This window comes from Pinus tabuliformis, chromosome J (assembly GCF_031772625.1).
Source record: "Pinus tabuliformis cultivar Carrire ecotype Pingquan chromosome J, CPIR1, whole genome shotgun sequence".
Classification (NCBI taxonomy): domain Eukaryota; kingdom Viridiplantae; phylum Streptophyta; class Pinopsida; order Pinales; family Pinaceae; genus Pinus; species Pinus tabuliformis.
This window is the reverse complement of record NC_142295.1, coordinates 102555646-102578543: the sequence shown is the minus strand read 5'-3', so window position 1 is coordinate 102578543 and position 22898 is coordinate 102555646. Positions and strand designations below refer to the sequence as shown.

At 42.6% G+C, this 22898-nt stretch overlaps 1 protein-coding gene across 4 annotated transcripts in view; it reads left to right on the top strand.

Annotated features, from left to right (window-relative positions):
* The window catches only part of LOC149225724 (alpha-mannosidase-like), a 456087-nt gene that overhangs the window by 242939 nt on the left and 190250 nt on the right, over window positions 1-22898 (top strand). For all 4 annotated transcript variants that reach the window (XR_016247699.1, XM_089377297.1, XM_089377296.1 and 1 more), the window contains 2 exons: window positions 13958-14070; window positions 14158-14248. Coding sequence is in view for 3 of the 4 variants with exons in the window: in XM_089377297.1 (XP_089233423.1) it covers window positions 13958-14070; window positions 14158-14248 (204 nt within the window). In the remaining variant the exon portion in view is untranslated. The remainder of the gene's footprint in view (window positions 1-13957; window positions 14071-14157; window positions 14249-22898) is intronic.

Sequence of the window (22898 nt, the reverse complement as noted above, 5' to 3'; positions counted from 1 at the left end):
TAACCTCGGCCCTACGGGCCTAGATCTGGCTCTGCGCCAGCTGCCGAGACCTCCCTGCTACGATCCATCTCTCCTTCGTCCAATTCACATTTTCACTGTTGTGCGTTTAGAGTAAATCAATGGGCCAAGGATTATACGATTCCAGGGAGCCATAACATCCCTTCTACTATTGGACGTGTGCTGGGAAAGACAAAAATCAGAGGCTGAACTAGCCCACGAAAAAGGGTTAATATAGTATGCGGTTGTGTGTTTATATTTTCCAGGCAAACCCGCGATTTCTCTGCACTGTATGACTTCCTGTAACTTCAAAGAGGTCGTCACTAAGAGTTGATAATTTCTGAACAGAGCTTGAAAGTTTCCAGGTTCTATTTCTATTCTGTGTTATAAATCTATCATTTTATAATTGCATATGTTAAAAAGCATATATATATATATATATATATATGTTGGGCATTATTTGTTATTTATACACAATACTGGAATGTATCTTAAATGGCTTGCATTAATAAATTTCAGTGGTTTTATGTTATGCATAACAGAGAGTGTCATTTCAGTTGTTGATAAAATTCTGGGTTTAAACTCTGAAACTTTATTTGTGCCACTGTACCTGCAAATTCAAACCCAATTTGAATGAACTTACACTGTTTGCATATGAAATATTTGATAAAACTCTTGCCTAAAGAAAATTCCACTTATGTTATGCATAACAGAGAGTATCATTTCAGTTGTTGATAGAATTCTGGGTTTAAACTCTGAAACTTTATTTGTGCCACTGTACCTGCAAATTCAAACCCAAATTGAATGAACTTACACTTACAACAGTTTGCATATGAAATGTTTGACAAAACTCTTGCCTAAAGAAAATTCCATTAACTCAGAAAATACAGAGAATTTTGATGAAATTCTTGAAGGGGATTTGACAGTGTGGTATTAGAGCATGTTCTTGGACAGCTAAGGGTCTAAGGGCAGCTTATCGATGATGTCATGACAAAGGAGAGTCCTTACAGAGGGATCACTTACAAGAGATGGTAACACATAGATAACCCACCCCTATTGGAGAAGAGGATATTCCAGATAGTGAGAGTGAAGAAACACCAGAGGAAGGAAAAGGGGTAGAAGAAACACCTGAAATAGAAGATCCAGACATGGGTGACAAGGAGGAAAGATCCTTTAACAGTTTTCTCAGGTGCAATAAATAACTTGGCTAGAGGACAAAAAGAGATGGTGGATTTGATGAGAGGGATGAAAAACAAAGGAACCCTCACTGGAAAGGAACCAATGAATGGAGAAGGGTCTAACAGTGCAGAGGGAAACCATGCCCATACTACTACACAGAGCCATTCATGCTCATTTAGCAAAACACCCAAAACCAACATGCCTCAATTCTTACATGAGACAACAAAGGACCAAATAGAACAGTCTAATCCAGGGATACCGTATGCCGATTATATGGAGGAGTATAGAGCATTGGGACGTGAGTTCCAAACTGCCATGAGTTTCACTGATTTATTCCCTCTTCAGTTGAAGAGCAGGCCCAAAACATTTCAAAAAACCTTGAGGCAGAATAATGAGCTGCAAAAAGACATTGGGGAAGGTGACTATCCCTTACTTTGATAGGTCATCCAAATGTTCAACTCGGTCACGTGTACAGAAATAGGATACATATTTCCAGTTGCATCATATGACAGAGGAGGCTATCATGCTAACCACATTATGTTGAGTTTTGGGTGACATCGGATGTGCTCTAGCTCCGAAATTTTGTGGAGGGGCTAGAACACATGAGATCTCCAAGACCCATAAATCGTTTGGTGAAATTCCACCTGGACTGTATTTTATTAAAATAATTAATATTTTTAATGGATATTAATGAAAGTATGGGTGAAAAGCTTCTAAGAGACGAGGATCAAGTCTAATTTAATCTTAGCCGTTGATTAGAGACTTAATCTCAATCGTTGATTTCTCAACAGGAAAATTATAAATGGAGGCTTGGGGTTAGTTGGAGAAGATACACAGAGAGATCGAGGAAATCGATTCTTTGAGGTGAGAAGTTCTTAGGAGGGAAATCGATTGGGGAGATCTTGCCGCTGAGGGTTTGTGATAGTTCAGGAATTCATACAGAGAGGTGGAGAGAAACTTGTGGAGGTAGTGTAGTGGCCGGGAGAGCTGACACTAGGCCAGTCTAGGCCCACACAGCCTTGACACAAAGCCAGGAGGGCCAGCGCAGAGGAAGAGTTGCCTTCCACGCAGAAAGCCGGGGCGCTGTCGGAACAGCCGGGAAAGCTGACACAGTGGGCAGTAGTGCTCACACAGAGCTTCATAGAGCTCCACACAGTTACTGGGAAGGGACACCACAGTTGTAGCCGGGGCCAACCAGTTTTGTTATCGGATCAGTTGGGTAAAGTGAGGTAAAACTCACTTAGGTTCTCCGCCATTGTATTTCTTTGTCACTGGTTTGCCAAGAGGGCAACCAACATTTGTATTCAAAACTTCTACTTAATAATAGAAAACCCTCAGATTTGTTGCACAAGTTTTCTTGCATTGGGATTTTCCGGGGACGTTTAGTCCAAAAATAAGTGTCCTTTCCATGGTTGTCTCATTTATTTTTCAGTTTTGATCTGTATAGTGGTGTAGGCTGCAGTGTATTTACATCAATATTTTCTAAATATTTCTGAAAATAACTTGTGAAATGAAGAATACAAGTAGGTAATGTAAATCAATTTACTGCAGTAGGATTTTTGACTTGTTCAATTCGGAAATTTTCACATGGTATGAGAGGGATTGCAGATCAAGGAGGACTGAAGCCATCCATGAAAGAACAGAAGAAAATTTGTGTGAAGGCAGTTGTCATGAGTGACAACGCAGTTTTTGGCCGAGAGAGCAGAGGAAGGGTGACGCAGTCACCAAGAGAGGCTCACACAGAGCCTGCGTCAGCCTGTTTATGTGACGTTTTTGCTGCAGAGGGCAACGCAGTGATTGTTGGGCCAGTGCAGAGACTGTTGAGTCTCAGTTTTCCAGTTGTCGGGGCTAGAGGTGCAACGCAAATTTCATCTAGAGTCGCTGGTGGGGTGCTGATTCTGTTGGTGCAGAACAGTACCTAGTGGGGCAGAAGCAAAGTAGAGGGAATCAGTTCCTCAGAAGATTTCTTGCCAAGAAATCTAGATCTAGTGCTTAGCAACAACAAAGAGAGATCAGAGGGGTGGTTCGACAATTGTTGGCAAAAGGATTTCCGTGAAGGAAATCGAATTTCAGAGTGAGCTTGTTCTTTAGAGGATTTCTAGCGCCAAATAAATCCAAATCCGAGTTTTGCTGGGGCAACAATGAAAGAGGGAGAAGAGAACCTGTTCGACACTCATTTGAGCAGAGATGGCAGTTAATGAACTGAGGGATCAGGACAGGTTGGATGGAGCATCCAACTTTGTCATCTGGAAGGCCAGGATCTTGGCAGTTTTGGACAAAAATCGCATCAAGGATTATGCCTTGAAGACGGTTGTTGTTGATCCTCTCAAGAAGTACGAGGAGGCTCAGGCTAAAGCGAAGTGCATGATCTTGGACGGGGTCAAGGATCATGTGATCCCACATATTGCTGAGAAGGACACAACAAGGGAAATGTGGGAGGCCTTGACCACTTTGTACGAGGGAACTTCTGTTCAACAGAAGATGTTGCTTGAGAGTCAACTGAGACAATATCAGATGCAGAAGGGAGAAGAAATCGATCCCTTCCTTCTCAGGTTGCAAGGGATCTGAGACCAGCTAACTTCCGTAGGGTCTACACCAGATCCTAAATTCATGGTCAGGACTGCCCTGAATGCAATCACTGAAGACTGGGAAACCTTTGTCTAGAGCATCTTGGGTAGGGCTTGTCTCCCTAGTTGGGAGGAGATGTGGGCAGCTCTTCGACAGGAAGAGATCAGACGGTTGACCAAGGCCGGAAGCAGCAAAAAGGGATCAGAGTCAAGAAGGAGGAAGAGGAGGATGTGTCTCTCACATCAGCAGAACAGCAAGGGCAGTAGAAGAGGAAAAGGAAAGATATATCCAAAGTCAAATGCTTCAGATGTGGAGAACTGGTTCATTTCGCCACTCAGTGCCCTCGGAAGAAGGGCAAGGAAGAGAAGTCTAACTCAAAGGTTTCTCCAGCGAAAGTTGACAAACAAGACGATGATGAGGATTGCGCCATGAGTGCTCATGCACCTCTAGAAAAGAGGTGGGGTGATATTGAGCTGTAGTCGAGAGGACTTCAAAATGAGGGGCAGGATCCTTGAGGTGCCCAAATTCTTGGATCACATACGGCTACGGGAGCCCTTAATGACAGTAGAAAAATGATGGGAGTCAGTTGGTGCGAGGGATGATGGAGCAACAGTGGCAGAGCTAGAGTGCCAAAGTTTGAAGCAACACAGTGGAGTGTTGCAGCAATGCGGAAGGCACAAAGCAGATACAACAACAACGCAGTAGCATTAGAGGGTCAGCACAAATTAGCAGCAGAGGTAGCTTCAGTGTCAAGGGGCATCCAGACTGATCAACATGTCAGCTTTTGGGTGGCTTTTCAGTTGCTTACTTCTCAGCAACTGAGTTGTAGTGCAGCAGTTAGCAGTGGCAGTGCTATGGGCAGCATGATGCAACATATTGAGAGGGAGTTGTAGTACAGATGTAGCAGTGACAGTGGCAGTGTCATGGGCAGTAGTTCAGGCTGTAGCAACGCAGTGAATGAAGGGCAACAGGCCGAGGATCAGCACCGTAGAGGACCGATGTCATGGATCAGTGTGATACTTCTATTGGGAAGTATTGCTAGAGCACATTCCTCACTAAGAGGGAGTGTTGATTTTTGGGTAGCATCGGATGTGCTCTAGCTCCGAAATTTTGTGGAGGGGCTAGAACACATGAGATCTCCAAGACCTAGAAATCGTTTGGTGAAATTCCACCTGGATTGTATTTTATTAAAATAATTAATATTTTTAATGGGGTTCCTATGTCTAAACTTAGGAAAATTAAAGTATTAATGAAAATATGAGTGAGAAGCTTCTAAGAGAGAAGGATCAAGTATAATTTAATCTTAGCCATTAATTAGAGACTTCATCTCGGCTGTTGATTTCTCAGCAGGCAAAGTATAAATGGAGGCTGGGGACAGTTGGAGAAGATACACAAAGAGATTGAGGAAATTGATTTTCTAAATTGAGAAGTTCTCAGGAGGAATACAGACAGTGATAGTTCAGGAATACAGATAGAGAGGCAGAGAGAAACTTGTGGAGGCAGCACAGTAGCCGGGAGAGTTGATGTTGGGCCAGTCTGGGTCCATGCAACTTTGATGCAAAGCCAAGAGTGCCAATGCAGAGGAAGAGCTGCCTTCCATGCAGAAAGCTAGGGAGCTGCTGGAAACTGCTGACACAGTGGGCAGTAGTGCTAACGCAAAGCCTCAGAGAGCTCCACGCAGTTACTGCGAAGGGGCAGTGCAGTTGTAGCCGGGGCCAGCTAGTTTTGTTGCCAGATCAGCTGGATTCTGCTGGGTAAAGTGAGGTAAAACTCACTCAGGTTCTCCACCATTGTATTTCTCTGTCACTAGTTTGCCGGGAAGGCAACCACCATTTGCATTCAGAACTTCTGCTTAATAATAGAAAACCCTCAGTGCTGCTGCACCGGTTTTCCCACATTGGGTTTTTTGGGGATGTTTAGTCCAAAAATAAGTGTATCCTTTGCATGGTTGTCTCATTTATGTTTTAGTACTTGATCTGTATAGTGGTTTAGGTTGCAAAGTATTTACATTAATATTTTCTGAATATTTCTGAAAATAACTTGTTAAATGAAGAATACAAGTAGGTAATGTAAATCAGTTTACTACAGTAGGATTTCTGACTTGTTCAATTAAGAAATTTTCACACATTACACTTGGATGGCAAGGTCCATGAGTGGTGGTACCATTGGTTGGTGACGGTGGGTCACAACAATATCACCTCATACACTGGGTTCACTCAGAGACTCATTGAGTGGTTTGACAAGAAGGACCCGAAGCTTCATTTTAGAGAGCTGGCACAGGTCAGACAAACATGTTGTCCGAAGGCTTACATTTTGGAGTTATAGAGACTTGTAGTTATGGTTACAGATATCTCAGAGGCCAGATTGGTGATGTTATTTGTAGAGGGGTTGTTAGAACCTCTATGTGGATGGGTCAAAGGCTTTGAACCCACCACTCTTCGTGCGAGAATTAACAAGACTAGGGAAATGTAGAATGTCGTTCCTAAAAGCAAATTTAGTCCTAAACCCTCTTTCCCTTTGAAGAGTAAAGTGGGCAAACCCTTTCAGGAGGAGTGGACCTGGAAACCAAAGATGGATGAGGAGACCTGGAAGGAGTTAAGAAAGAAGAAGCTCTGTTTCAGCTGTCAGGAACCTTGGGCACCGGGGCACAAGTGTGCAGGTAAGGACAAAGCAGGCAAGGCTCACTATATCAAGGTGTACTCTGAGAGTGACATTGATGATGGAGATGAAGAGCCAGTGCAGGGACGGGTATAGGGTCAAATACATCAGACAATTGGGGGTGAGACTTCACATGTAGAAGGAAAAGCCCCGATCATTGCATCCATGTCAGGATTCCCCAGGTATCATACTTTCAGAGTCAGAGGGGTTATAGCAGGGTACAAGGTGACGATATTGATCAATAGTGGAACTTCTCACAATTTCATCAATGTGGCCATGGTAGACTGCAGAGGGATTCCTACTGTGGAGTTTGATGGTTTTACGATTGTCATATCAGGTAACCATCAGATGGATTGCTATAAATAATTCCCCAAACTGTAGCTAACTATGGGGAACTACATAGTGGCAGAGGACTTCTTCCTGGTGGATGTACCAGACACCAATGTGGTGTTAGGTTGTCAGTGGATACATTATATTGGGAAGTATAATATGGATCAACGAAATATGGCGATGGAATTCAAAGACCTAGTGGATGGCAAAAAGGTAGTTTTGAGGGCCATGCATCAATACCCACCGAGACTAGTATCATCTAACCGCATGGAAGTAGTATTGAGGCGAGGTGATGTTGAGTGGGCAATTGAGTACCTTATTACAAACAACAAATAGCTAGAACAACCACGACAACACTCATATGACATTCAGGTATTGCTTCATAAACACCAAAAGGTTTTTACTGACATTTCTCCAAGTAGACCACTAGGCAGGGGTTTTGAGCATGTTATAGAATCAAAGGACAGTATGTAGGCAGTGATAACCAATCCTTATCCACATCCCAATGTCCACAAAGATGAAATAGAGAAGGCCATTAAGGAGTTGTTGAGGTTGGATCATATTTGGCCTAGCTCCAGTTCGTTCGCTTCTTCGATAGTGATGGCTAGGAAGAAGGATGACAGCTTGCGGATGTCCATAGAGTATCAGGCTCTCAATAAGAAGACAATCAAGAACCAATATCCTATCCCCAGGATAGATGAGTTGATGGATGTCTGATAAACTGAGAGGGGCCAAATATTTCTCGAAGATTGATAATCATTTTGGCTATAATTGGATTCCGGTTCAGGAGTAGGACATCTCGAAGGTAACTTTTAGGTGCCACTATGGGCAGTACGAGTTCTTGGTTATGCCATTTGGGATAAACAATGCCCCCACAACTTTCAAGTCATGCATGAACCATGTGTTCTATAAGGAGTTGCGGAAGTACTTGTCGGTATTCTTTGATGACATATTGATCTACATCAAGACGTGGGAGGACTATCTAATGCACTTGGACAAGGTTTTGGGGATTCTGGAGGAACAAGAATTATATGCCAAGGAGTCCAAGTGTGAGTTTGGCATGACAAAGATGCTCTACCTAGGGCATGTGATTGGGCATGATGGGGTTTAGGTACACTAGGAGAAAATTTGGGCAATCATTGAGTGGCCCACCCCAAAGAACGTGACAAAACTGAAGAGCTTCTTTGGTCTTTGCACTTACTACAGGAAGTTTGTTAAGGGGTTCTTACAGTTAACAACAGCTCTTACAAACCTCACCAAGGAAGGAGCCTTCAACTGGTTAAAGAAAGCACATGAAACATTTGAGAAGATGAAGGAGGTGATGAGTATGTGCCCTGTGCTTGCACTACTAGATTTCACACAGCCATTTGTGCTGGAATGCGACGCTTCGGGGACAGGGATAGGAGCAGTTCTTATGTAGAATCATCACCCCATAGCATTTGAGAGCCACAAACTCAGAGATTATGAGTGACACTATTTGATCTATGATAAAGAGATGTTGGCCATCATGCATGCATTGGCCAAATTTAGGCAATATCTAGTGGGGAACAGGTTCAAAGTAAAGACATATCATAACAGCCTGAGATTCCTCATGGTGCAAAATTAACCAAGTAAAAGGCAACAAAAGTGGATCAGTAAACTATAGGTCTATGACTTTGAGATAGAGTACATCAAAGGAAAAAACAATATAGTGGCTGATGCTCTTTTGATGATGCCACCCACTCTCTCACTCGTAGAGATGGTAGGTGATTGGAGGTCATTGTTGCTTGTGGAGTATTCGAAGAATAAATTTTCCTGTGAGGTTCTAGAGGGGTTGATTAATGATGACAGGTACTGGGTTGTGGATGATATCATTTACTACAAAAACTGGATCTGTCTAGTGTCAGAATCTCAGCTCAAGGAGAAAATTATGCAAGCAGCTCACAGCTCACCCTTAGCAAGGCACCCAGGGTATGTAAAGGCCTACAAGAAAAGAAGGGGGAGGTTCACTTGGAAGGGCCTTAAGATGGATGTGTTGAGATTCGTAAAGGAATGCAACACGTGCCAGCAGAACAAAGCAGAACACACTCATCTAGCAGGCTTACTGCAGCCACTCCCCATCCCGGAGCAGAAATGGGAGAGCCTTTCCATGAACTTAAACACTTTTTCAGCAAGAGTAAGGAGATAACTGGGCTGTGTTTCGAAGGGAAGAGCAGCCACTACAAGAAGTTAGAGTTACTGTGAACGGTGGTCAAAGATCCCTTAAGAAATCTGGACGAGCTAGTATAGTTCTGGGGCGAGTTGTGTTGATTAGAAGGTGTCCAAACCTCTGCTGGTCACATCATTTACAACTGAGCTTATGCCCTCTTATCCGCTCTCACGAATACATACACCCATTTTCACTGCTGTGCATTTTGCATAAATCAGTGGGCCAAGGATTCTGTGATTCCGGGAGCCATAACATCCCTTCTCCAGTTGGACGCGTGCTGGGAAAGACAAAAATTAGAGGCTGAACTAGCCCATGAAAAAGGATTAATATAGTATGTGTCTGTGCGTTTATATTTCCCAGGAAAACCCACGATTTCTCTGCACTGTATGACTGCCTGTAACTTGAAAGAGACTGTCACTAAGAGCTTATCATTTCTGAACAGAGCTTGAAAGGTTCCAGGTCCCATTTCTATTCTGGGTTATAAATATATTTTTTTATAATTGCAGAAGTTAGAGAGAATATATATATATATATATATATATATATATATATATGTTGGGCATTATTTCTGATTTGTACACACTACTGGGATGTATCTTAAATGGGCTGCATTAATAAATTTCAGTGGTTTTATGTTATGCATAATAGAGAGTGTTATTTCAGCTGTTGATTAAATTCTGGGTTTAAACTCTGGAACTTTATTTATGCCACTGTACCTGCAAATTCAAACCCAAATCGAATGAACTTACACTTACAGCAGCTTGCATATGAAATGTTTGACAAAACTCCTGCCTGAAGAAAATTCCACTAACTCAGAAAATACAGAGGATTTTGATGAAATACTAGAAGGGGATTTTACATATATGGGGCTTGTAATGTGTGATGGAAAGTGTCAAGTATGGTATAGGGGATAATGAACGCGCTATCTCAATAATGGTTTTCCAAGTACTGCCCCTCTTATAACCCTAAGGCCTCAAGGGAGGTCTGACTGGACTAGGGCTAAAGATTAAACCCCCCTGGTAAGGTGAAAGCACAGGTTTACAGTCAAGATCCGTCAATCTTCCAGATCACCCCTTTATCCATACTAAATGCCAAAAACAAATAAGTATAAGCATTTGATTGCAAAATGATCAAAGTACCTTTTGAATAGCAGCCCACCTTCATCCAAGTGGTAATGCTGGATGGGGAGAGGCATGTGGCTGATGCAAATGGCAGAGACACATGGCATATCATTGTCAAATAGTGGCTGCGGGTTGGTTGTCTCTCATGCGGACTATCAAAGGTAGGAGAAAAGTCTTCTCCTATGGGGTTACCCATTTTGGTAGGTAACAAACCCATCATAAGAGGAAAGCTACACACAAATATGTGTTTGTGTGCTATTTCCTTAACATTTGAAAGAGACATTTCCTTTGTCCATGCCCTGCTGCTAGCCAAGTGATAGCCAGTGGTTTGACACACAGCAGTAGCGTTGAAATCCATGCCATTTTCCCCATTCTAGGTGGCCTATGTCTTTACTGAGGTTATTCCAAGATGTCTAATACTCTTCATCATATAGGGTTTGAACACTAGATCACCCCATACTTCTATTACTTATAGCAGTGTCACACAAGGATCATAAGTTTGACTGAGATAGGGCCCCGGAAGATTATTTGTGGATCAGGTGAGTCAAAATCTGGTTTACTGAGTTTGACTTGGTCAATGTGAGGAAGCTCATGATCCCTGTGTTGAACTCACAATTTGAACTTGTTCGTACTTGGGAAACAGATAAATACTCTTTTAAACAGTGTTTTTTTCTCATTCTTTCAATTTGTTTGAGCAAATTTCTCTCTGCTAGAGTGACTACAAGTGGCAAACAGACCTAAAGGACGACAAAGTAACCCATATAGAGCACCTACTGATACTTGTGTATATCATTATATTTTTGTACTTGCTGAGTTTTTCCCGATTTATATCTGATCTTATTCAAATTTTTTGCTCTTCTGCCTCCTCAACTTTTTGCTGATTCTGAGTCTGGTGACAAAGATACTCTTCATTCTTCCCTAACTTTAGCAATTTTCTATATACAACTAGAGATTGCTTGATATTGTGAAACAAGCCATCTTGTAGCATAAATCAACCCTTCAAGATGATTTTCAGACATATTGTTGTGAACAAAATTATGAGTTCTAAATAAACAACTTCTACTGATAGAGGACATGCCGTAGTGGAAATCACATATTAACTTTCAGCTTTGATTGCATGATGAAGACCCCTACTCAAATAAACTGCCATAAATGTATCCATGCTGTAAACAGGATGCATGTTTGGTGAGCCCTTTGACTAGGGCTTTCACAAAACCTGGATCAATTTAGCCACTTTCAACCTGTGGATCAATTTTGAGGTCTAATCGTTGTGTTCAAAAGGGATTGTATGTGTTGATGTCTTGACAATACACTTACATCCCTCCTCCCACATCTTGTAACACCCTCCTCCAACATCCACCCAAGTAACCATGCAAACTAGGGTAAACATGAGACGAGAGGCTACTATGATCAGATTCAACCGCCTATGTGACCTTAAGGAAGTGGAATCGACGGAACATCACACACAGTCATCCAAAATCATCAACAAAACCCTCAGGAGACAAGTCTGCGACTCAGATAGTTTGTCCCTGGGTTCCACTGTTGTTCTGGATCTCTTAGGCCATAGTTGCTCTCATGCTATGGGCAAGGGAGCGACCAGAAACCCAAAGTTGCTCTCACAAGCTTGCCTGCTAGTGACCAGACACCAAAGTTTCAGTTCTGTGCTAGCGACCCTGGGATATAAGCCACTTTTTCAGGCCTAGAGCCTAGGCCACTACCTAGAATGGAATGATAGCTTAGAATCAGTAAAAATACAGGGAAACAATGATGCAAAAACAATAAGCTGAACAAGACCATAACCAGACCCCTACTAGCCATGACAGACATTTCATCAAGCACATCATCAACATGTAACCTACATGTGTAAACAACAGAATTAAGTGTATCTGAGAATCGTTATGAACCATTGTTCCCTCATCTCATTTGTTGCATTATCATCTATTAGGTCAGAAACACATTATCCATTCATATACAAGTAAAAACATGCTGAGAGCCATACATAGTTGTTGTCATAAAATATACGTATAACCAGCTTAATAAGAACAAAAATACCATAAACTTATCAGTCATCAAAATCCATATATACATCAGTACATTTACACATGAAAATCAAGGGAATGAATTTCTCATTAATGAATGCAATGAACCAATCGGAGATGGGACTACCACGTTCCACCCGACCATAGATTGGCTGAGCCAAGTCTCTCTTCAGCCAATCACCCTCGTGCCATATTCCAAGCATGAATGTGGGACTCATAGAACACATCAAAACACCAATCAACATGGATGCCACCAGAGTTCTCCGCCTACACTGTGAGGAATTTGAGTGCCTCCTAGTCTCTCAGGCTTTACTGTGCATCCACAGTCCGATCCAAGGATCACTAGGCCCTACACCGAGACATACTCTCCAGGCTTTACCGTGCATCCCATCTTGAGACCACTAGGCCCAACAGAGAGAAAATCCACCTCTTGGCTTTACCGTATATCCCGCCATTCACCGACAAGGATTCCTAGGCCCACCGAGGCACACAATCTGGCTTTACCGCAACCCACAGTCCGATTTAGGGGTTACTAGGCCAGTGGCTTCATGATCCTCAGTCCAGTTCAGGGACCACTCAGACCATGTGTTTGTCAATTTGGAGATCCACCCCACTCAGCTTCGAATCCAATATGGCCATCCCACATAAACGGTATGAGAGAACCCATCTCATCAAAGCTATCAGAAAATGGCAAGGCTAGGCTAAAAAAACTGTTACACCTGGCAAAACCCATGCCATGGTAGAAAAGAAACACATGCAATCCCATGCATGCCAAATCTAGCAAGGAAAATACACATGCAAGTCGATACCTGCAATGAAGCCTGTTGTAGCTGCTTGATCTTGCCTTTCCCTGCTTGATCTTTGCTTCCTCTTGCTTTCTTTGTCTTTCTTGCTCCAATGCCAAAGTGCTCCAAGAAACTCTAAGTGTCCAAGAGTATGAGAGAGAGAGAGAATAATGAGAGAGCTCCAAAGCTAAACTGATCAAAAGGTTACCAACTAATCCATAGAAGCTTTTTTTTATGAATGAGGCCTCTATTTTCTTCATTTTCCATTATTTTCCTTCATTTTCCTCCTCACATGCAACTTGTGACCTTTCACCTCCCTTTTCTCCTAATTTCCATTATTTTCATAAATAAATGTGCCAAAAATGTCATTCTGCCTTTCCAAAGCCTTAGCCATTGCCTTTGCCAATTTCCTTAGCCATAAACAACCAAATGAACACCCACTAGGATGTTTGGCTACCATTCAGCTTGGAATACGTGTCCCATCAACCGTGGTCTTATATATTTTACATGGAATATTCACCAGGGATGTTACAGTTTTGCGGTCTAATCATTGTGTTCGAAAGGGATTGTATATGTTGATGTCTTGACAATACACTTACATCTTCTATTGTATATATTTAATGTTTTTATGAGTTGTTATTTTTTCTTGCATATGAAAGGCCTCCAATTTCTGGATGTCTTCATCTGCTCATTGATCCTGTTCATTGTATCCTATCTCAAATGAGTCCTTTTTTCCTATCAGATATAGTTATTAGCTTCTATATGCATAGACACTTTGTTTGATGTGCTTCTATATTTTGATTTTCAAAATCTCATTGATAACTTTTTATCAACCATGGGTATCGATATAACTTCTTTCCTCTATGATTTCATTCTTTCATCATTCATACAACCACTTTCCAGTATATTTTAAAGTTGCAAATTCTTAAGATCTTATTGTTTATTCTTCCCCACGTTGTTGTTAAAGCTTTCACCATTGCAACATAAATATCTACTCAGGTAATTGAGCATCCATTTAAAGTATCAGAACTTTTTTTAAGTTCATTACTCTGCAGTTAATCAATTGTTCTTGGTCATTGGTTGAATGCACAGCTGAATCTGGGTATCTATTTGAAAGACAACAAGACAGAATTTTCTTTACTTGTTGATCGTCCGCTTGGGGGTTCAAGCATTTTTGATGGAGAGCTAGAGTTGATGCTTCATAGGTATGAAACGATACTTATGCAGATTATCTTTTTTAATTGGCTATCTTTTAACTTCTCTTTTATTAAAATTGAATTACATATGTTCAGGCGACTGCTCCATGATGATGGTAGGGGTGTTGGCGAGGCCCTTAATGAAACTGTTTGTATAAATGGAACAAATTCCTGTGAAGGTTTAACTGTAAGTTTGGCATTTGCATCAATAATCTCCAAAGTCCTATTCTTATATTTTGCAGTAAATCAGATCAGTTCATAGTGGCATCTTTGTTTAGACACTGCAAGATGATTTGAGGTTCATTAGTAATGGTTATGGATGACGGTAGGGCTTGAGTTGGACATGGCCCTATGAGATAACAATTAACAAGTTAAGGTTTATTAGAAGCACAGGTATGAGAGATTGGTATGTGATTTTACAGTTTTCAGTCAAGTCTGGATGAAACCCAAACAATTGCTTTGGCATCTTTAAGTTGTTTTAGGTGTTTGCATAGTGGTTGTAGCCTGTAGGGTAGAGTAGGTGCTAGCATTCTGGGGATCAGCTATGATATAGATACATCTTTGGTATGTTTCAATGCCTAGATACAGTGAGCATTTGCATCTGAGTATTCCAGAAGTGTTAGCTGTTGATGGAGGAGTTCTGACACTTCACACAAAAACACCTCAATTCCCGTTAGGCTAGGTGAGATAGGCAGGAATATCACCCTCAGTTTGTAGCCTTTAAATTTACATTGAAATTTCAAGACATCAAGCTCTTGAAATTTGAAATTTATTTTCTAAGTATAATTTTTTTTTTTAATGTTTTCCGTCTATAACCCAAAGATTAAAAGAATAAGTAATAGTACAAAAGCTTACGAACAGAAAAGTTTCCAATTAAATTTTAAAATGCCTAAAATAAGCTATAAAAATTGAACAGCAATAAAAATTTAGCATATACTTTTCAGTAAGCCAACCAGAGAAAGAAATTAGTCATGATTTATTATAAGACCAATCTGAATACAAGACGTCTTTTCAGATCTTTGTGAGGATTAGGACCAAAGATGTTCTTAGATGCCTAAGATGTTACAATGACTCATTCAAAGGCAACTAAGTGCCTAAGGATGCTATACAATAGGTAACTCACAACTTGAAAGATATGAAGGCTAGGCACATCATTTTGGATGCTGTGAAGGATCATATAATCCCTCACATCTCAATGAAGAAGACAACACATAGCATATGAACAGCCTTGACAATGCTGTACAAAAGCAGGAACCAAACCAAAAGATGGTGATAAGAGATGAATTGAGAAACATTAAAATGAACAGATCTGAAACAATAGCCTCATACCTCACCAGGATCGAGCAGGTTTGAGATGAACTTGCAATCTTTGGGGAAGCTGTGGATGAGTATGAGCTTGTTACGATATCCCTCAGTGTTTTCTCCAAACAATGGGCAACCTTTGTGATAGGTATCCTCGCACGTGACAAGCTTTCTGATTGGACTAAGTTATAGGACGATTTCACCCAGTAGGAGATCTGGAGGACTCATTAATTGGTGGATAGCGCAAGGGTAGGGATGAGGAAAATCTTGCTCTTGTTGGGCAAGCAAAGAAGGTAAGGGAAAGGCCAAGCAGAACCCAGGTGGAGGAGCATCTTCACAGAGTGAGAAAAAAGACATGAGCAAAGTCAAGTGCTTTGCATGTCATAAATATGGACACTATGAAGGTCAATGTCCAAACAACAAGAAGCACAAGGGAAATATGCCTATGGCACATCTGCACAAGAATCGGCAATAAGTTTGAGAAGGAATTTTCCTTGGTGTCTTGTCCTTCTACCACCAAGACATATGGGGTGTGTTCTGTGGACAATGGAGTTTCTTGTCACATTACGGGATATCGTGACCTATTCACTAGTATGGCCAAGGAGCAAAGGGATCTACATGCGGAGCTTGGTGATAATGCCAAGTACACAGTAGAGGGTGTGGGTAGTATATAGTTCCTTGGTGTCTTGTCCTTCTACCACCATGACATATGGGGTGTGTTTTGTGGACAATGGAGTTTCTTGTCACATTACGGGATATCGTGACCTATTCACTAGTATGGCCAAGGAGCACAAGGATCTACATGTGGAGCTTGGTGATAATGCCAAGTACACAGTAGAGGGTGTGGGTAGTATATAGTTCCAATTGTATTTAGAGAGTCCTCTGGAGGTCAACAAAGTATTGTATGTACCTAGGCTAGAGAAGAACCTACTATCAATTTCGACCATGGAGGACAAGGGGTATGGGGTCAACTTTATAGGAGGATAGGTACTTGTTAGGTCGAAAGGATATGATTCTAGCATGGGGCGAGTAATAGGACGCAGAGAGGGTAACTTATATCTATTGAGAGGACAACCAATACAAGCCCTAGTGCATGACAATGATAACTTGTGTGAGCTATGGAATAGGAGGATGGGTCACTTGCACTATACATATCTACCACTATTATGGGAGATGGTCACTAGTCTTCTAGAGTTCACTGTGGAGCATGATGGAGTGTGCAAGGCATGTGCACTTGCCAAGTATGCCAAGGCTACTTTTCCAAGTAGTGAGACCAGGTTCAAGGGTGCGTTGGACTTGATTCATTCCAATGTGTGTGGTCCTATGTTAGTGGAATTTGTGATTGGATATTGTTATTATGTGACATTTATAGATGATTTCTCCAGGAGGACATGGATATACTTCTTGAAGGCCAAGAATGAGGTCTTTAGTCGATTCCAAGAGTTCAAAAATCTTGTGTAGAACCAGACAAAGAAGAAAATCAAAGTTCTCAAATCAAATAATGGGGTCGAGTATACCTCCAACGAGTTCAAGTATCTCTGCAAGGAGGTAGGAATTAAGGAGTTGACAATGCCATATAATCGACAATAGAATTGACTGGCAGAGATGAAGAATAGAGGGTTATCGTCAAAGTAGCCAAGGCCATGATCCATGATCAGGATTTGCCTATGTTCTTGTGGGCAAAGGTGTGAAATAAGACTGTGTATTTGCAAAACAGAAGTCCTCATGAGGCATTGGGGGACAAAACTCCTCGGGAGTCTTTCACAGGAGTGAAACCTAAGGTGCACCACCAACGCAACTTTGATAGTCTAGTGTATGCCCGTATTCCTTCAGAGAAGAGGACTAAACTAGTGCCTCAACAGAAAAGGGCACTTTTTTTGGATATAGCGAGACTTCAAAGAGGTATAGGGTCTACATTTCGGCGGAAAGGAGGACAGTGGTTAGTTGGATGTCAGATTTGAAGAGGGTGGGACTTTAGGAGGTCACATGGTTTGATCCAATAGTGGCAAACGATCGAGAGTGAGAGGATCCGAAGACTAAGGAGGGACTAGTAGCACTAGCAACAAAGACACATTATTCTGATCAGGAGGAGGATCAAGATATTCCTTCTAGCTTTGTTGGGGGGAGTTTGAGATGGGCCGAGCAAACTTTGATGAATGTTGAGGAGCATGTGGAGGCTCCTAGTAGCACTTTTAGGGAGAGTAGACTCTGAAAATTCCTAAACTGGAATCCTTACTGCAGTGACTAATGATATTTCTCCTACTTGTTAGATTTATATGAACAAGTTATTTGCAGTTTCCTACGGCACATACTGAAATACATACACTGTAGCCTTCACTCAATTAATTTATATGTGGAAACAAGGGACTGAGCAAGAAAGAAAATAGAACACAATAACATCATTATTTTTGGACAAATGTCCCGGAAAAACCCAATGCGGGAAAAGTAGTGCAACAGATCTGAGGGTTTTATTATTATTGTTGAAATTCCTAAGTCTATCCGTTAGGAATTTCATTTGTATTCTGCTGGTTTATTTCTTCTACTTGTTTAAATTCGAATAAGTTATTTAATACATTTAAATAACGAAATAAACACAATAAAATCCCAACATCTACAGATCAACAACTAAAAGAAAACAAGCACGCAAGTGACACCGTTATTTTTGGACAAATGTCCCCGGAAAAATGCAATGCGGGAAAATCGATGCAACTATTTTGAGGGTTATATTATTATGCAGTCTTTCTGAGTACAACAGGGTGCCTAACTGACTCACCCGACAGAGAAAAATAAACGACAACAATACCTCTATATTCGGAAACAAGTATTCAGAAAACTTGTCCCACGAAACCCTCTCCAGCACAATTGAAGCTCAGGGCTGGCCCTTCCGGCCACTGCATCATCCTCCTACTAACCTGCGTCAGCCCTAGGACCCTCTACGTCAGCCCTCTAAGGCGTTGCGCAGCCTCTGGGAGCCTCTGCATCACTCCCTCTACGTGGACGACACAGTCCCTCTGGGATCTGCGCTGCCTCTGCTCGGCTCTACGTAGCCTAGACTGGCTACTGCTCTCGCTCTCTCTACTTCTACGCCGGTCTTCCAGTATTGTCTTTGCCTCTCTGCCTCGTACTCACTACCTTGTTGATTTGGGGTAGCATCGAATGTGCTCTAGCCACGAAATTTGGTGGAGAGGTTGGGGCACATGAGATCTCCAATACCCAGAATGGGTTTGGGCAGATTCTAAACAAATCAAGAGATATAAAAATAATTAATATTTTTAATGGAGTCCCTAAGTCTAAACTTAGGGAAAATAAAATATTAATGAGTATTAATATGAATCTGTGTTAGAACGGTCCAAAAGACATGGATCAAGCAAAATCTAATCTTAGCCATTGATTAGGGACTTAATCTCGGCCGTTGAAATGTCAATAGAAAAAGTATAAGAGGAGGCTTGAGGGACACTTGGAGAAAACACTGAGGGAGACCAGTGAATTCAATTTCTGGAGCGCGGTTTGCTGAGAAATTGAACTAGTGGTCTAGAGAGCAGTCAGGAGGTAGCAAGTACTGAACAGAGAGACGGGAGATCAGCGCAGAAAAGGTAGACGCAGAGGTAGAGGCAGCAAAAACTTCGCAGAGCCAGAAGAGCCTGCATCATCCACGCAGAGGCTGCAGGAGTGACGCAGAAGCCTGGAGAGGCTGCGCAGAGCCTCAGTAGGCTGACGCAGAGGGTTTCAGGCTGTAGTAGAGGTCAGTAGGGCCTATGCTGGGTTTAGGAAAGTGTTGGAAGTTTGTCTATCTATGGGTAAGCCAGTTTGGCACCTTGTTGTACAAGAAAATTGTTGAATAATAAAATCCTCCCTTGCTGCACCAGTTTTCCCACATTGGGTTTTTCCGGGGACATTAGTCCAAAATAACTGTGTTAATGTGTGCATATTTTTGTTTCTGTATTACGATGTGATATCTGCAACAGTATTTATTTTAATGTTTGTTGAAGTAATTTCATGAATAACTTATGATGAAATAAGTAGGAAAAGTAAATCAGTCGCTGCAGTGATAGAATTTTCACATGCCCCTCATTGCTGATCACTGATTCAACTTTGCTTAGCAACCTCGCTCTAGCAAAATGAATGACTGATAACTCTGGTGTATCTTCCAACTGACCCTCAAGCCTCCTCTTATACTTTTCTCGTTGGTCCATCAACGACCGAGATTAAATCTCTAATCAACGGCTAAGATTAGATTTGGCTTGATCCATGACTTTTGGAACCTTCTAATCCAGTTTTATATTAATACCCATTAATATTTTATTTTTCCTAAGTTTAGACTTAGGAACTCCATTAAAAATATTAATTAATTTAATATTTTCCAAACTGGGTACAATCTGTCCAAACCATTTCTGGGTCTTGGAGATCTCATGTCCTTTAACCTCAACTTAAGAACTCCATTAAAAATATTAATTAATTTAATATTTTCCAAACTGGGTACAATCTGTCCAAACCATTTCTGGGTCTTGGAGATCTCATGTCCTTTAACCTCTCCACCAATTTTCATGTCTAGAGCACATCCAATGCTACCCCAAATCAACACTCCCTCTTAGCGAGGACTGTGCTCTAGTAATACTCCTCACTGAGCATCACACTAATCATCTGACACCGGTACCTGTGCTAATACTAGGCCTCCCCGCCCAACATCCTCTGCACTGCTACATCCTGTACTGCTGCCCATGGCCTTGTCACTACCACTGCGGCATCCGTACAACTGTTCCCTCTCCATCCATGTTGTTGCTGGTCCATCCTCCCAGCACTGCACCGGCATTGCATCCCCTTCTCATCATGCTGCATCATGCTACTGCACTGCAACTCAATTACTGAGAAGTAAGTAACTAATCCACCCAACTTCTGACATCCCTATTAGGCTAGAAACACTCCCGATGCTGAAGCTCTCTCTGCCGCTAACAAGTGCTCCCTCTACTGACCTCTGCGCTGCTGCAACAACTCCATGCATCTCGCACCGTTGCACACCTCTCTGTGCCATCCTGCACTGGTGCAACACTCTTGTGCCTCTTGCACTGTTGCAGCCTGCTAGCCTCGTGCTATCCGGGGACTCCTGCACTGTAGTACTCTATGCCGCTCCATCCGCATCCATCTCTACCCACATCCGCCAGTCCTGCTACTCCTCTTTAGGGCTCTCGTAGCAAGGTATAATCCAAGAGGTTGGGTACCTCAAGGATCCTGCCCCTCATTGCTTGTAATCATCCTAACTACAACTCGATGTCTCCCCACTTCTTCTCAAGTGGCACATGAGCACTCATGGCACAATCGTCGTCCTCCTCGACCTCTTCCACCTTCGTTGGCGCTGCCTCAGAGTCCGAAGCCTCTCCCTTACTCTTCTTCCTTGGACACTAGTTCGCATAGTGACCCAGTTCCCCACAATGGAAGCACTTGACCTTGGAGAGGTCCTTCTTCTTCCTCTTCTCTTGCTTTTCCGCAAATGCCAGAGCCGCATCCTCTTCCTCTTCCTTCTTGATCCTGACCCCTTTCACGCTACTCACCGTCTTGCTCAACCCCCTGATTTCTTCTTGGCAAAGAGTCGCCCACAATTCTTCCCAATCTAGAATATCCACCCTGCCCAGTATACTCTGGAAAAATGTCTCCCACTCCTCGGAGACTGTGTTAAGTGCGGTCCTCACCAACATCTCCTCATCAGGTGTGGCCCCTATGGAAGTTAGCTGGTCCTAGATCTCCTTCAACCGACCGAGGAAGTGATCTATCTGCTCCCCCTTCTGCATCTGGTATGACCTCAGCTGATTCTCAAGTAACCTCTTCCTCTGCACGGAAGTATGTTGGTACAATTTCTTCAGGGTGTCCCACATCTCATTTGTCGTTTCCTTCTTGACAATATGTTGGACCACATGATCCTTGACCCCATCAAGGATGATGCACTTATCCCTGGCCATTGCCTCCTCGTACTTCTCATTTTCAGTCGGGTCAACTAGGATCGCCACTACTTTCAAGGCGAAGGCCTTGATGCGATATCTGTCTAGAATGGACAAGATCCTGGCCTTCCAGACCGCAAAGTTGGATGCCTTGTCTAGCGTATCTTGCTCCCTAAGCCCATTCACGACCATCTCCACTCCTCTGTCTACTCCTTTGAGTCTCTCTACTTCCCGCCTGGAAGTTCTCGGTTCGACTCCTGTTGAGTCTCTCTACTTCATGTCTGGAAGTTCTTGGTTCGACTCCTACTGAGTCTCTCTACTTCCTGTCTGGAAGTTCTTGGTTCGACTCCTGCTGAGTCTCTCTATTTCCCGTATGGAAGTTCTCTTCTGAACTCCCTCTAAGTCCCGATTTCCCTCCTGGAAATCCTTCTGCCAACGTCAAGTTGTCTCTCTCAGATCGTCTATGCAACTGCAACACTGATCCGGATTCCTTGGCTAGAAATCCACCTTGGCAGCAACTTCCTCTACCCTGGTCTTGCCCTGTTAGGTACTGTTCTGACCACACTACCCCATCAGCTTCGCTCCGCAAACTACCCACAGCCTCCTATGCCCCAGCAACTGAAGGACTAAGCCTCTAGGCTCTGCGCAATCCCAACACTGGCAAACTAGCTCCCTCAGCCAACTGCTTCAGCCCTCCTGGCCTCTGTGTGGCTCTGTGTGAGCCTGATTTTGCCTTCCTCAGCCTCTGTGCCGGCCTCTCTCTCGCCTAGACTGATGACGCAGTCCCTCTACGTCACTCTTTCCTCTATCGCCTTCTGCAAGGATCAACTCTGTCACTCAGGATAGCTGAATCTGCTACAAATGATCTGCTCAGATGATGCCTTCAGTTTTCCTGTGATCTGCAACCATGCTCTGATACCACGTTGAAATTCCTAAGTCTATCTGTTAGGAATTTAGTCTGTATTCTGCTGGTTTATTTCTTCTACTTGTTTAAATCTGAACAAGTTATTTAATACATTTAAATACCGAGATAAACACAATACAGTCACAACATCTACAAATCAACAACTAAAATAAAACAAGCACACAAGTGACATCGTTATTTTTGGACAAATGTCCCCAGGAAAACCCAATGCGGGAAAACCGGTGTAGCTATTATGAGGGTTATATTATTATGCAATCTTTCTGAGTACAACAGGGTGCCTAACCGGCTCACCCAACAGAGAAAAATACATGGCAGCAATACCTCTATATTCGGAAATAGGTATTCAGAAAACCTGTCCCACGAAACCCTCTCCGACACAACTGAAGCTCAACGCTGGCCCTTCTAGCCACTGCGTCAGCCCCAAGACCCTCTGCGTCAGCCCTCTGAGGCACTGCGCAGACTTTGGTACCCTCTGTGTCACTCCCTCTGCCCTCTGCGTGGATGACGCAATCCCTCTGGGCTCTACGCTGCCTCTGCTGGGCTCTGCGTAGCCTGGATTGGCTGCTGCTCTCGCTCTCTCTGCTTCTATGCAGGTCTCCCAGTATTGTCTGTGCCTCGTACTCACTACCCCTCGCCGCTGATCACTGATTCAACTTTGCTTAGCAACCCCACTCTAGCAA